Source organism: Narcine bancroftii, chromosome 2 (assembly GCF_036971445.1).
Source record: "Narcine bancroftii isolate sNarBan1 chromosome 2, sNarBan1.hap1, whole genome shotgun sequence".
NCBI classification, from domain to species: domain Eukaryota; kingdom Metazoa; phylum Chordata; class Chondrichthyes; order Torpediniformes; family Narcinidae; genus Narcine; species Narcine bancroftii.
Genome location: NC_091470.1, coordinates 12,696,650 through 12,713,288, shown reverse-complemented (window position 1 = coordinate 12,713,288; position 16,639 = coordinate 12,696,650). Strand labels below are relative to the sequence as shown.

The 16,639-nt window shown below is 40.0% G+C and overlaps 1 protein-coding gene across 5 annotated transcripts in view; it reads left to right on the top strand.

Moving 5' to 3' along the window:
• pomt2 (protein-O-mannosyltransferase 2) overlaps positions 1-16,639 on the top strand; it is a 220,156-nt gene that overhangs the window by 84,059 nt on the left and 119,458 nt on the right. For all 5 annotated transcript variants that reach the window (XM_069915874.1, XM_069915873.1, XM_069915876.1 and 2 more), the window contains exon 7: positions 7,862-7,968. In XM_069915874.1, coding sequence (XP_069771975.1) covers positions 7,862-7,968 — 107 coding nt within the window. The remainder of the gene's footprint in view (positions 1-7,861; positions 7,969-16,639) is intronic.

The following is a 16,639-nucleotide window of genomic DNA, read 5'->3' as shown; positions in this document are numbered from 1 at the left end:
TGTTTAATGGATTACAATCAGGATAGACAGTGCTATGTTACAGAAGCAGGTCCTTTGGCCCAACTTATCCAGGCTGCCCAATGTGTCTTTCAAAGCTAGTCCCATTTGTCTGTATTAGACCCCTATTCCTTTCAGCATTCCTATATACCATACTTGTTGAAATGTCTTTTAAAAGTTTACCGAACTCAAGCCTGCTAGGAGCAGACAAGGGCACGCAACTACACAATTAAAGCATGGAATAGTCTTCACCCTACCATACTCAACAACCAGACCCAATTAAATTTGAGACCACTCTTCTTCAAAAATCTCCTCAAGCACACCCTCCCCCACCTTCAGTTTAAATTTCGTACGGAATATTTAGAAGGATCAAGAACCAAGGATGGTAACAAGCCCTTCCAGCCCACAAGCCTGTCCTGCCCAATTGCATTCAATTTTAAAAAATATTTTATTTTTACTTTTTCAAAGACTCATGTAAATCCAATAAATAAAATATGACATTCTCTTTCCACGTAATATGAATTAGAGGCCTTATTTCCCCCTCCTTACACCCTCCCCTCCCTATCCCTTAAGTTATACAAATGCCAAAATATAAAAATACAGACATACAAAAACCACCTAAATACTGACAAAGACAACAATCCTCCTCGAGGCTGGAGGACCTCAGGTGTTAAAAAAATAGGTCGGGGTAAAAAGACGTCGCCTGCGCCACATTCCCCATTTCATGCCCTTAATCCTTTACCTGCTGGGACGGGTTGTTTCTTTTCTCTTATTGGGGGCGAAGGGGGATGTGAATTATACCTGTGCACTGATGTGCCTCAGATATCGTTGCCACACTTCAACGATTGTGTCATATTCTGTAAATTGTAGGTGATTTTCTCCAGGGGAATACAACCCTGTATCTCCATATTCTATCATGCATTATTTAGCTAGGAGTCGGACTTCCATGTAACCGCTATACACTTCCTTCACAAACTGAATTTGGTGTTTGGACAGTCTAAGCTGTACTTTCCAAATGTCTCCTAGAAGCTACAACTCCAGGTCCTGTGGTAAAATCCACCTTTGTAATTTTTTTCAGAGGGTCCGTCATGATCAGCCATGATCTGTAAAATGGCGGTGCTGGCTCGACGGGCCGAAGGGCCTACTCCAGTTCCTATTGTCTATTGTCTTCCCAGAAGGATCTCACTGTTGTACTCTGCCAGGTGGAGTGGACAAAGGTTCCAACCTCCACTCTGCACCTAAAACATATTTGCAAAATTTCTGACTTTGAGTTGTGTAATTTTATTGGTGTGAGGTATAAGTGATGCAAGAAATTATGCTGTACCAGCATGTGTCTGGCATTAACAATTCCCGTCAGGCTATTCGGACACAAATCTTCCCACCATTGTTCATCAATTGATATGCTCAAGTCTGACTCTCGTCTTTCCCTTGACCGATGTAACCCGGCTTCAGGCCTTCACTTTGGATTATGGAATACATCCTAAAGATAAATTTACACACATTCCCCTTTTGAATTAGTCTCCATGTCACTATAGTCAGGCAGGGTCATTGCTGGACCAAATTTGTCCCTTAGGAAAGATCTTAATTGCAGAAAGCAGAAGAATGTTCTATTTGATAACTCATATTTGGTCCTAACTGCTTGAATGACAGAAGCTGCCCTTGATACTAGCAATCCTTGACATACCTGATCCCCTTCCAGTACCAGGTGTCCAGGATGTTATTGCCCAGAGTCCTGGGTATTAAAGTGTTCTGGGTCAAGGGTTTTTTAGGAGATTAGCCCACCTCCAGTTCAATACATTGATTTATTCTTTGCCACGTCTGGCACACGCTTTATTATGGGATTCCAATTGACCTACATCTCAAAAGGTGGAAGGAAACTGGAGCCCCTGGGAAAACCCACGCAGACATGGGAAGAATGTACAAACCCTTACAGAGTGGGATTTGAACTCCAGTCCAGATTGCTGGTGCCGTAACAGGGTTTCGCTAACCACTACGCTAATAGCGTCACTCTTGGCATTTAGGATGAAGGAAAAACCAAAGGTGAAGAAGTAGAGGGATGGTTCAGTAAGTTTGCAGGTGACACGAAAGTTGAAGGTGTTATGGATGATGTGGAAGGTTCTCATAGGTGGCACTGAATATGATGGAAGTGCTGAGAAGAAAAGTGAAAATGGAGTTTAATCCAGAAAAATGTGAGATGATGTATTTTGGAAGGTCAAACTTGAAGGTGGAGTACATGGTTAATGGCGGGATTCTTAATAGTGTGGAAGAGAAAGGCCTTGGATTCCAAATCCAGAGATCTCTCAAGGTTGCCGAGCAGGTTGATAGAATAGTTAAAAAGGCTTATGGGTTGCTGGGCTTCTTTATTATTCGGGAGATTGAGTTCAAGAGCTGTGAAACGTCTCATTGGACCACACTTGTAGAACTATTTGGGACCCTGAATATTAATGAGGGAGGAGGTGTCAGCACGTGCAGCATTTCTTGCGGTCACAGGGGTAGGAACCCAGGCGGTGGTTTGTGGGAAGGCATGATTAGATGAATGAGTCCTGGTGGGAGCACTTTCCACTGAAAGCGGAAATGGGAAATGTGTCTGGTGGTGGGATCTTGTTAACCGAGGGGTGCTGCTGGATGCCTTCAATGTGTAGGCCTCCTCTCCAAGGAAGCGGGAGATGTCGAGCCCATGGAGGGATGGGGTTAGCACTATGTTCTTAGCTGCACTGACTACCTTCTGTCATTTTCTTTGATCTTGAGCAGATCAGCTCCCATACCATGCTATGATGTATCCAGCAGATATGCTTTCGATGCCGCCTGCAAAGTTGTTGAGGGACAAGGGGGAACATGTCAGAATCAGGCTTTATTCTCATGAACATGTGTCATGAGATGTGTTGTTTTGCAGCAACAGTATTGTACATTACAAATGAACGATTGCTATAAATTACAGTTGTGTAAATACACTATTTAAAAATAAATAATTTGTGCAAAAGAGAGAAAGAAGTGAGGCATTGTCTGTGGTTCATTGCCCGTTCAGAAATCTGATGGCAGAGGGGAAGAAGCTGTTTTTGTAACATTGGGTGTTCATCTTCAGGCTCCTGTACCTTCTTCCTGATAGTGGTAGTGAGAAGAGGGCATGGCCTAGGTGGCAAAGGTCCTTGACGTTGAGGCTGCTTTCTTGAGACACCCCATCTTAAAGATGTCCTTAATGGAGTGAGGGCTGGCCAAATTTGTCAGATTTCCTTTATCTTCTGAGAAAGTGGAGGTGTTGACCTGCTGAGATTCTCCAGCACATATTGCACTCGACCCCAGCAACTGCAGACTATTTCATTTAACTGAGAAAATTGAGCTGTTGTTTGGCTTTCCTGATTGTTGCTTTGCGTTTGTCTTGGGTCATTAGAGATGATTATTTTCTAATTATTATATATAATAATTATTATAATTGTTATGAATTTGCAGGTCACCTTTTTAAAAATAGCAGACACACAGGGACACATTTTACTGGGGGGGTGGGGGGGAGACTTTAATTTTAACCTAAATCTGTTGATAGATAAAACTAGGAAGACAAATATAAATAATAAAGCAGCCAAATTTACATTAAACTCAATGCATGATATGAAGATAATTGGCATATGGAGAAAACAACACCCAAAAGAAAGAGATTATTCATATTACTGAAACAGACACAAAACCTATTCAAGGATCGATATGTTTTTGTTGTCAGCACAGATTCAGGGGAGAGTTCGAAACACCGAATGTAAAGCAAAACTGTTATCTGGCCTCTCACCCTTATTCGTGACAATTGATTTAGAGGATATTCCACCAAAAACAGATAGACGGTGGCTAAACCCTATATTGTTAAAAAGGCAAGATTTTCGGGAATATATGAACAACAAATCAAAATATATTTCAATACAAATTCAGTAACAGATAAATGTATATTAAGGGATTCAATGAAGGCCTTTATTAGGAGGACAAATAATTAGTCACACAACTAAAATTTAAAAAGAATATAATTGGGAAATAGAGCAGTTGGAAAAATTTAGTAATTATAGAAAAAGATTGAATGAGACATGAAGATACAGAGAAAAAGAGAGAATTGGGAGAGAAAAAAATTAAAATATGACACATTACAAACATAAAAAGTGGAGAAAAACATTATGAAAACAAATCAAAGATATTATGAATGAGGAGAAAAAACCCATAAAATATTGGCTTGGCAGCTGAAAACAACAAGCAAAAAGGATGATCTTAGCAACAAGGAAAGAGGATAAACAGATTGAAATTAATGGAAATTTAAAAAAATTCTATAAGCAATTGTATCAAACCGAAAATTCAGGGAAAAATGACAAAATAGATGAGTTTTTTATCAAATATTGAATTTCCCCAATTACAATTGGAAGATCAAAATAAATTACAGGATACACTAATGACATTACCGAATGATAAAGTGCCAGGCGAAGATGGATTCCATACAGAGTTTTATAAGGTGTTTAGTAATCTATTAATCCTGCCCCTTTTAGAAGTAATGAAACAGATGGAAGAGACCCAGAATTTACTTGACTCATGTAAAACAGCAATAATGACAGTAATTCCAAAAATGGGAAATGATCCGCTATCACCAGCATCATATAGACCAATACCTTTGCTAAATACAGATTATAAATTAATTACAAAATTACTAGTAAATAGATTGACAGATTGTGTACCAAAATTAGTAAAACTAAACCAGACTTGTTAAAAATAGAAGAGCGGCAGATAATGTCTATAAATGTATTAATTTAATCCACACAGCACAAATAATTAAGACACCTACCTTAGCAGTAACTCTAGATGCAGAGAAAGCTTTCGATAGGGTGGAATGGAAATATCTATTTAAAGTACTACAAAAATTCAAATCAATTGAAAAATTTATTAATTGAATTAAAGCATTGTATAATGGACCTTTGGCAAAAGTAGTAACAAATGGGTACGTTTCAGATCACTTTAAATTGAGTAGGTCAACCAGACAGGAATGTCCACTATCATCTTCCCTGTTTGCTTTGGCCATAGATCCATTGGCAAAATTGATAAGAAGGAAACCTAGGATGAAGGGAATAAAAGTAAAAGAGGAAGAATTTAAAACTAGCTTGTTTGCAGATGACATTATAGTATATTTAACAGACCTAAATAAATGAATAAAAAGGCTATATATAAAATTGAAAGAATATGGAGAAATATCAGGATACAAGGTTAATATCAATAAAAGTGAAGTGATACCAATGAACAAACTTGATTATACAAAATGTAAAAAAGGAATCCCCTTTTAAATGGCAATCACAGGCTATACGTTACCTTGGTATCAGGATAGATAACAATTTAAATCATTTGTATAAATTAAACTATCAACTGTTAATAAAAAATACAAGATTTAGAAAAATGGAAAGATGAATATATTTCCACAGATACAATATCTATTCCAAACACTACTGATTCCCTTGACAGGAGACATTTTTATGAAACTAAATAAATGAATAAGAAAGTTTTTATGGAAGAGTAAAAAGATCAAGAGTGGCTTTAGAAAAATTGACACAGATGTATAAATAAGGAGGATTGCGGTTACCAAATTTCAAAAATTATTATAGGGCAGGACAATTAAGATATCTATCAGAATTTTATCAGTTGGGAGAAAAACCAGACTGGCTCAAGATAGAATTATACAAACTAGGAGAAAAAGTCCCGGAACATTTACTTTATAAATGGGATGAAAAACTGATGCAACACAACAATTTGCCAATACTATATCATATACTAAAAACATGGAAAAAAATACATCAAGAGCAAAAGATGATAAATGATCAAATACCAAAAATGCTACTAACGCAAAACCCATTCATTCCTTTTACAATAGACAATTTATTTTTTAAGAAATGGGTGAGAAAGGGAGTGAAAAGAATAAAAGATTGCTTTTTGGGAAATAATTTATTGACATTTGAACAGTTAAAAGACAAATACGGAATATCACAGAGCACAAGTTGAAAACTTGTTTAAAAGAAAAATTGGGAACAAGCTTAAGAGTAGCTGCTATGAATATTTAATTACAGATACAGTGATAGTAAAAAATGTTATCACAAACATGTCCCGAAAATTGCAATACAAGGAAAATGATGAAGCAATTTATTAGGATGTGGCCTGGACTTCAGGAACTGAGTAACAGGGAAAGGTTAAAGAGGTTAGAACTTTATTCCCTGGACCGTAGAAGAATGAGGGGAGATTTGATGGAGGTATTTAAAATGATGAGGGGAACAGACAGAGTAAATGTAGGTCAGCTTTTTCCGCTGAGGCTAAGTGAGATACAAACCAGAGGACATGGGTTAAGGGTGAAAGGGAAAATGTTTAGAAGAACTTCTTCACACAGAGTGTTGGGGGTGTGGAGCAAGCTGCCAGCTGAAGTGGTGAATGCAGGCTCATGTTTAACTTTTAAGAAGAATTTGGACAGGTACATGGATGGGAGAGATCTAGAGGGCTATGGACTGGTTGCAAGTCAGTAGGACTAGGCAAAAAAAGGTTCAGCACAGACTAGAAGGGCCGAAGGGGCTGTTTCTGTGCGGTTGTGTTCAGTGGGTGGGGAGACTGCTGTGCTGTCAGTGATCACTTCATTCATTGTACTGTTGAGGGGGGGGGGGAGTAATTGAGTCATCAGTCACAAGACTCTTTCCTGTATTCAGTCTCGTCATTCTTAGATACCTGGCCCACCACTGTATTGTCAGAAAATATGAAGTTGGAACAGTATTTCACAGTACAGTGGTGGGTGTGTTGTGTTCAGAATATCTTTGATGGGTTAACATTGTGCAAAGATATGGTGACTGCGCAGGTCCAGTTGAAACTCTTTGAACCCTGCTCGCAACGCCAATTGTTGTCTGGGAAGGGAAACATGTTTGAAGAATAGCGTGTCTGGACGGAGGCTGAACGCAGAAATAATCTTTATTGAACCACATGTCAGGGGATTGCAACAGGGATAACATGCAAGTGTTCTCAATCACAGTACAACCCAGTCACATTGGGCTTAACTTCACCGATACCAGTAACTCCTAACGTTCAGTGACATATTCACATTATTTTGTAATGTCAGTTTTTACTTCGAAATGCAATAAAAGAGACCTGAAACTGGTAATTTTGTGTGTCCATTTTCAAAAATTTTCCAAATGGGGGGTGCTGCACCCCCATGACCCTCACTGGACACCTCATGCAAGTGCTCGGCTCTTTTCCTCGACCTCACTCACATGCTTGTAAGGTGTGCAAACATAGGGATCAGAGTTGTATATCTTGTTGTAGATAGCTTCTGATCCTTGCCCACGTTAGACAAGGAGCGGCAGGTAGCCTTGGTTGTGATAAGTCTATCTAAACTGTTGCTGCTATTGGAAGTATTAAGTCCAGTGTGACTGGGTTGTACTGTGTGGTGTGATTGAGAACACTTGCGTGTGTTAACCCTGTTGTGATCCACTTACGCATGGGCTATTCTTCAAACTTGTTCCCCTTCCCACACAACAGGGAGTATATTGGAGACAGAGTTCACATCCTTGAGGAGCACCAGTGTTGAGTGTGATTGTGGAGAAGATGTTGTCTATCTTGAGGGGAGTAGGGGGATGTTGGACTGAGATGGGTAAGGTACTACTGTGTCTGTATTTAAGATTGTGAATTAACTGTGTCCCAGGAACAAACAAAATCAGGAAAATGTGATGACAAGTTACCAGAAATTAGCAATTCAATTATAACCTTTCAAAGCTTGCATTTATCACATCTTATCATGTCAATATCTTAGAATGAGTGATTTTTGAAATGATTTTTATAGCCACAGCTAGTTTTACATTTGGCTGATTTTTGTATTTTATTCCAGGTTGAATTTGGAAAACATTTGCTTGCTCGGGTTTTGTGCCTCATTCTCTTGCCTCTCGTCTTCTACACAATCCTGTTTGCAATTCATTTTACAGTTTTGAACAAAAGGTGAGTTATCTTAATCTCTTTGCCTCATGAACAGTCCTCTGAAGTATTAGTATGAAGCTGTGTGGAACAATGGGTGAGAAGTGGTTCATTCATCCTTAAGCCATATTTCAACTTGTTCATGCAGCTATTTTTTCACTCAAGCTGCACGTCAAATATTTGTTATTTTATCATGGATGAAGTTCTCCACGTGCTCCCTGATTGAAAAGGTAAATGTTTATTTTGTACTGTTCATAGTTTTACAGCTTGGAAAAGGTCCTTTGCCCTAACGTCCTTGCCAACGAGCAAGTCCCATTTTCCTGCGTTTAGTCGGTATCCCTCGAAACCTTCTTTATCCATGAACTGGGCCAACTATCTTTCAGAGTAAAACACAAAAGTCTGCAGAAACCATTAACCATATAACCATATAACCACTTACAGCACAGAACAGGCCAGTTCAGCCCTACTAGTCCATGCCGTAACAAATCCCCACCCTCCTAGTCCCACTGACCAGCACCCGGTCCATACCCCTCTAGTCCCCTCCTATCCATGTAACGATCCAGTCTTTCCTTAAATGTAACCAATGATCCCGCCTCGACCACATCTGCCGTTCACACTATGAACCACATTAACCAAAATACACACAAACATTTACATAGGAACATAGTGTGAGAAACAGGAGCACCTTCACAGAAATCGCTCGAGACAAAAATTGAGAACAAAGAACATTTATTATACAACAATGCAAATTTGGGTGCTTCCCCTTACCCTGGGAATACACACATACACTGGGGCTCACCCAACTTTTATACAGTTTATTTCAGTATAGAAGTACCCTCCCCCTTACATTCTTCTGCCTCCTGGATGAGTTTGGCATTAGGCAATCCTGTCTGCCTATGTGCTGTTTCTGTGAACTTGGAGGACCAGGGGGTATCCTGTTGGTGTTCCATCATGTCATTGTCCTTATTCATACCTTCCTGACTCTCAGGGCTTACTAACTTCTTATATGCAGAACTTGCTAATTCTGTCTAAGGCTTACTAATTACATATACGGAACTTGCTGATTCTGTCTCAAAGGCTAGAAGACCCTTATCTTATTCAGACTAATTTTACTTCCTACATTCCATTATCTATCCTTATCCTATTCATACTGGCTTTATTCATTACACATATATCCATACTAGTTTTCTTCATCTTTTATATTTTCATATTAGTTTTACTCATCTCTCACAATAAGAAGTAGGCCCATCGAGCCTGCTCCTCCATTCAATACGATCATGGCTGATCTAATTTATGACCTAATTCCACCTACCTGCCTTCTCCCCATATCCCCTAGTTCCTCTATCATGTAAAAATTTATCTAACCGAATTTTAAATATGTTTAATGAGGCAGCCTCAACAACTTCCCTGGTTAGAGAATTCCAAACATTCACTACTCTCTGGGAAAAAACTATTTTTCCTCATCTCTGTCCTAAATCTACTGCCCCAAATCTTGAGACTGTGTCTTCTCATTTTAGTTTCCCCGGCCAGCTCAAAAAACCTTCCATACCCTTCATAGTCCTATATGTTTCTATAAGATCTCCTCTCATTCTTCTGAACTCGAGTGAATACAATCCTAGACGATTTAATCTTTCATCATAAGTCAACCCCTTCATCCCAGGGATCAACCTAGTAAACCTCCTCTGGACCGTCTCCAAAGCCAGTATATCCTTCCTCAAATATGGAGACCAGAACTGGACACAGTACTCCAGGTGCAGTCTCACCAGTACCTTATACAGTTGCAACATGACCTCCCTACTCCTGAATTCAATTCCTCTAGCGATGAAGGCCAACATTCCATTTGCCTTCTTAATAACCTGCTGCACCTGCAACCTAACGTTTTGCGATTCATGCACAAGCCCTCCCAAGTCCCTCTGCACAACAGCATGCTGTAGTTTTTCACCCTTTAAATAATATTCAGCTCTTTTATTTTTCTTGCCAAAGTGGATAACCTCACACTTACTAACATTGTACTCCATCTGCCAGACCTTTGCCCACTCATCCAGCTTAACTCTATCCCTCTGCAGACTCTCCACATCCTCATTACAATTTGCTCTTCCACTCAATTTGGTGTCATCCGCAAACTTGGCTCCACCACATTTTGTCCCCTCCTCCAAGTCATCAATGTAAATGATGAACAGTTGTGGGCCTAACACTGACCCCTGCGCACCCCACTTACCACTCTCTGCCAACCTGAAAAACTCTCATTTATCCCGACTCTCTGCCTCCTTTCAGACAACCAATTTTCAATCCAGGCCTATAGACTTCCCCGGACTCCACTTTCCTGTAACTTACTGAGAAGTCTCTTGTGCGGCACCTTATCAAACGCTTTCTGGAAATCCAAATAGACATCAACCTGTTCCCCTCTATCCACCGCACCCATTATATCCTCAACTGTATTTCCCTCTTGAATATACACAATGTCATTTTCTCCCTTTTTTCACCCCTCTCTCCCTTCCCTCCCTCCTTCCCACCCCCCTCCCTATCCACTAAACATTCAACATATACAATACAATAAACCCATTAAACAATGTCATCACACAATGAAAATAAACAAGAAAATTGTGTCATCTACTTTTACACACTGGGTCAGTTCATTTTGTCTTCTTCTCATTCTATCATTTTATGGGGTGGAGGTCCACGGTAGGCCCTCTCTGTTGTGTTTCATGTATGGTTCCCAAATTTGTTCGAATACTGTGACTTTATTTTTTTAACTATATGTAATTTTTTCCAATGGAACACATTTATTCATTTCTATGTACCATTGCTGTACTCTCAGGCTCTCTTCTGATTTCCAGGTTGACATTGTACATTTTTTTGCTACAGCTAAGGCTATCATAATAAATCTTTTTTGTGCTTCATCCAATTTGAGGCCTAATTCTTTGCTTCTTATAATACTTAGAAGAAAGATCTCTGGATTTTTTGGGATGTTGCTTTTTGTGATTTTATTTAATACCTGATTAAGATCTTCCAAAAACTTTTCCACTTTCTTACATGGCTAAATTGCATGTTCCTGTTTCCTTCTTACAGCGAAAACATCTATCTGATACTGTTGGATCCCATTTATTTAACTTTTGGGGCGTGATATATAGCCTATGTAGCCAATTATAGGTTTTCAGTTGGTGGTATGTAAATATTGTACTGTGAGTTATACTGTATTTGTACTTCATTTGTTCAAAAGATAATAAATTATTTCCCAAAAAAACAATTTTCTATTCTTTTGATCCCTTTTCTCTCCTACTCTCTAAAGGAAAGGTTATCTATTGTGAAAGGGATTAGTTGATTTTGCGTCAATAATAATTTTGGTAGTTGGTAATTTGTTTTTTCCCTTTCTACGTGAATCTTCCAAATGTTGAGCAGATGGTGCAGAACTGGTGAACTTCTATGTTGCACCAGTTTTTCATCCCACTATATGTTCTGGTACCCTCTCCCCTATTTTATCTAGCTCTAACCTGGTCCAATCTGGTTTTTCCCTTGTTTGATAAAAATCTGATAGATATCTTAATTGTGCTGCTCTATAATAATTCTTAAAGTTTGGTAGCTGTAAGCCCCCTTGTTTGTACCATTCTGTTAATTTATCTAGCGCTATCCTCGGTTTCCCCCTTTCCATAAGAATTTCCTTATTATTTTCTTTAGCTCATTGAAGAATTTCTCTGTTAAGGGAATTGATAATGATTGAAATAGGTATTGTATCCTTGGGAAGATATTCATTTTAATGCCATTTACCCTTCCTATCAGTGTTAGTGGTAAATCTTTCCAATGTTCTAAGTCTTCTTGTAATTTCTTCATTAATGGCTGATAATTTAAATTGTATAGATGGCCTAGATTATTATCTATTCTAATACCTAGGTATCGGATTGCTTGTGTTTGCCATTTAAATGGTGATTCTTTCTTAAACTTTGTGAAATCCACATTATTCAGTGGTTCGGTGCGGACTAGAAGGGCCTAATGGCCTGTTTCCGTGCTGTAATTGTTATATTATGTTATGTTATAATCGCTTCACTTGTATTTGCGTTGATCTTGTACCCCGATATTTTTCCATATTCCTTCAATTTCTTATGTAATTCTTTTATTGATAATTCTGGTTTGCAGAATCCATTATTGAAGTAAAAACACAATGCTGGAGAAACTCAGCAGGTCAAACAGTGTCCTTCATGTAGCAGAGATAAAGATACAGAACCAACATTTTGGGCTCAAGCCCTTCATCAAGATATGAGCAAAATGTGGGCATTTAGAGAAGTACAATCTTCTCAGGGATAGTCATCATGGCTTTGTCATGCCTCACGAGCCTAAATAAGTTTTTGGAGGAAGTAACAAAAGAAATTGAAGAAAGGTAGGGCGGTAGATGTGATGCATTAAGATTTAGTAAGATATTTGACAAGGTCCCCCATGTGAGACTTGTTCAGAAAGCCATGAGCCATTGGATCCACGGAACTTGGCTGTGTGGATTCAGAATTGGCTTGTATCTAGAAAGCAGAGTCGTAGTGGACGGAAGTATTCTGCCTGGAGGTCGGTGACTAGTGGAGTTCCACAGGCATCTGTTCTGAGACCCATACTCTTTGTGATTCTTATCAATGACCTGGACGAAGAAGTAGAGGGATGGTCAGTAAGTTTGCGAATGTTACAAAGGTTAGAGGTGCTGTGGATAGTGTTGAAGGTTGTTGTAGGTTACAACAGGATGTAGACAGGATGGGGGGTTTGGGGGGAAAGTGACAGATGGAGTTCAATCTGGATGTGTGAGGTGATACATTTTGGAAGATCAAACTTGAAGGCAGAGTACATGGTTAATGGGAGGATACTGGAACAGTGTGGAAGAACAGAGGGTCCTTAGGGTCCAAATCCATAGATCTCTTAAGGTTGTTGCACAGGTTAATTGTAGAGTTAAGAAGGCCAATTTGGAATATTGTGTGCAGTTTTGGTCACCAAATTACAGGAAAGATATCAATAAGTTGGAAAGAGTGCAGAGAAGATTTACAAGTATATGGCCCGGACTTCAGGAATTGAGTTCCAGGTAAAGATTAAACAGGCTAGGACTTTATTCCCTGGAATGTAGAAGAATGAGGGGAGATTTGACAGAGGTATTTAAAATTATGAGGGGGATAGACAGAACAAATATAGGTTGGCTTTTTACACAGAGGGTAGGTGAGATACAAACCAGAGGGCATGGTATAGATGACACTTTCTTTGTTCTAATATATCCTAATTTCAAATTATCATCTTCCAAAGCATGAGCTGCGATATCCTGAATTTTGATCTCTTTAATCCAACAAATCAAACTCTGTAGCTGTTACTTTATATAGTTTTAATTCATTAATAGAACAGATAAAAATTTTGCATAGCTTCTCCACAAGATTTTCATAATGGTGAATAACAAAGCATTTACTCTATAAAGATACAAAGATATAAAAAGATAAAAAATACTTAAAGAGAAACAAAAACTTAAAGTAAAATTTCTCATGCTCACGCTTCCTTCACATTTTGGAGAAAAAGAAGCAAGCCGTTAGCCTGGGCAGAAATTATAACATATTACATCATAGTCACTATGGTTAACACTACAAACAATACTCCTTAAAGAGACAGGCACAAAATTAACGAAGAATCAAAAACACAGTTTTATCCTTTACACATGGGTTAAGGGTGAAGGAGGAAAAGTTTAGGGGGAACTTTCACACAGAGACAGATGGGAGTGTGGAATGAGCTTTCATCTGAAGTGGTGAATGTGGGCTCAATTTTGACATCTAAGAAGAATTTTGACAGGTATATGGATGGAAGAGGTATGGAGGGCTATGGGCAGGATGCAGGTCAGTGGGTCCTGGTTCAGCACAGACGAGAAGGGCTGAGGTGGCCTGTTTCTGTGCTATAATGATTCTGTGCTTCATTAATCGGGGGATGGAGTAGAAGAACAATGAGGTAATGTTGCAGCTCTCCAAACCTCTGGTGAGACCACACTTTTAATATTGTGTTCAGTTCTGGTCACAGGAAGGATGTGGAAGTTATGGAGAAGATGCAGAGGAGATTTACCAGGGTGTTGCCTGGATTGGAAGATCTAGATGGCAAAGTTAACAGCTCTAGCGCTTTTCTCCGTGGAGCGAACAAGATGAGAGGTGACGTAATAGAGGTCTACAAGATTATGAGAGAGATAGATAAGGTGGACAGCCCAGTGCCTTTTGGCAGAGGACACCTGTACAAAGGCAAGAGAGGAAAGTTTGGGAGAAATGTCAGGGGTAAGTTTTTCACACAAAAGGTCGTGGGTGCCTGGAATGCATTGCCAGGGGTGGTGATGGAGGCTGGTACAATGGGAGCATTTAAAAGACTTTTGGACAGGAACATGGATAAAAGAAAAATACAATTGAAGTCGCAAATTCCAGACTGCTTGGGGAATGGGTCAGTCCAGATGTTTGGATTTTCTGGATTCTCGGGCATTACTTTTAAAATTCAAATTTAAGGCGGAATAAAGAAGAGATGAACAGGTAAATTTTGATAATTTATTCATTAACAAATCCACCATGTCTCATTTATCAAAATGAACAGTTTAAAGAGAAATCAACACTTGACAAAAATGTAAACATACTGTAAATTTTTTCACTACAGTAAAAAGCACATGTAATGCTTGAAATTATGTTTAAAAATGAACATTGTAAAAGATAAATGCAATATACAAATGAATTTCTTTGTGATAAGATGACCTCTATTAAGCGTGGTCACTTGTTGCCGCTGTGCATCTGTGGCAATTGCACACGCACATCTACACTAGCCGCTAAATTTAAATAGTTTGAGAGTTTTTGTAAAGTCTTGATTTTTCAGGTGCTGCAGATTTCTGCCATGCTGATTTTTGGACTCTACTCTAGAGGGTTATGAAGTAGGGAAGGTTTCATTTTTTTGAGTAGGTTGATATAGGTCGATATAGGTCATCACAACATGGTAAGCCAAAGGGCCTTTTACTGTGCTATAATGTCCTCCTCAGCGACAAGATCTCCATCCTCAATCGATGGTCAAAACACTTCCAATCCCTTTTCAGTGCCAACCACTCAGTCCAAGAATCCGCCCTGATCCAGCTCCCTCAACAACCCTTGAGTCTACAGCTGGATGAGGTCCTTACCTGGGAAGAGACAAATAAGGCAATTGAAAACTGAAAAATGGCAAAGCAGCAGGTATGGATGGAATCCCCCCCAGAGGTCTGGAAGGCTGGCGGCAAAGCTCTGCATACCAAACTGCATGAGTTTTTCATTGCTGTGCTGGGACCAAGGAAAGCTGCCTCAGGACCTTCGTGATGCCATCATCATCACCCTGTACAAAAACAAAGGCGAGAAATCAGACTGCTCAAACTACAGGGGAATCACGCTGCTCTCCATTGCAGGCAAAATCTTTGCTAGGATTCTCCTTAATAGACTAAAACCTAGTGTCGCTGAAAATGTCCTCCCAGAATCACATCGTGGCTTTTGCGCAAACAGAGGAACTACTGACATGTCTTTGCCCTCAGACAGCTCCAAGAAAAGTGCAGAGAACAAAACAAAGGACTCTACATCACCTTTGTTGACCTCACCAAAGCCATTGACGCTGTGAGCAGGAAAGGGCTTTGGCAAATACTAGAGTGCCTCGGATGCACACTAAGTTCCTCAACATGGTTATTCAACTGCACGAAAACCAACAAGGTCGGGTCAGCTACAGCAATGAGCTCTCCGAACTCTTCTCCATTGACAACAGCGTGAAGCAAGGCTGCGTCCTCGCACCAACCCTCTTGACTATCTTCTTCAGCATGATGCTGAAACAAGCCATGAAAGACCTCAACAATGAAGACGCTGTTTACATCCGGTACCGCACGGATGGCAGTCTCTTCGATCTGAGGCGCCTGCAAGCTCGCACCAAGACACAAGAGCAACTTGTCCGTGAACTACTCTTTGCAGACGATGCCGCTTTAGTTGCCCATTCAGAGCCAGCTCTCCAGCGCATGACGTCCTGTTTTGCGGAAACTGCCAAAATGTTTGGCTTGGAAGTCAGCCTGAAGAAAACTGAGGTCCTCCATCAGCCAACTCCCCACCATGACTACCAGCCCCCCCACATCTCCATCAGGCACACAGAACTCAAAACGGTCAACCAGTTTACCTACCTCAGCTGCACCATTTCATCTGATGCCAGGATCGACAAAGAGATAGACAACAGACTCGCCAAGGCAAATAGCGCCTTTGGAAGACTACACAAAAGAGTCTGGAAAAACAACCACCTGAAGAAACACACAAAGATCAGCGTTTACAGAGCCGTTGTCATACCCACGCTCCTGTTCGGCTCCGAATCATGGAACCTCTACTAGCATCACCTACAGCTCCTAGAACACTTCCATCAGCTGTCTCCGTTCCATCCTCAACATTCATGAGAATGACTTCATCACCAACATCAAAGTACTCGAGCTGGGAGAGTCCGCAAGCGTCGAATCCACGCTGCTGAAGACCCAATTGCGCTGGGTGGGTCACGTCTCCAGAATGGAGGACCATCGCCTTCCCAAGATTGTGTTATATGGTGAGCTCTCCACTGGCCACCGTGACAGAGGTGCACCAAAGAAGAGGTACAAGGACTGCTTAAAGAAATCTCTTGGTGCCTGCCACATTGACCACCGCCAGTGGGCTAATATCGCCTCCAACCGTGCATCTTGGCGCCTCAC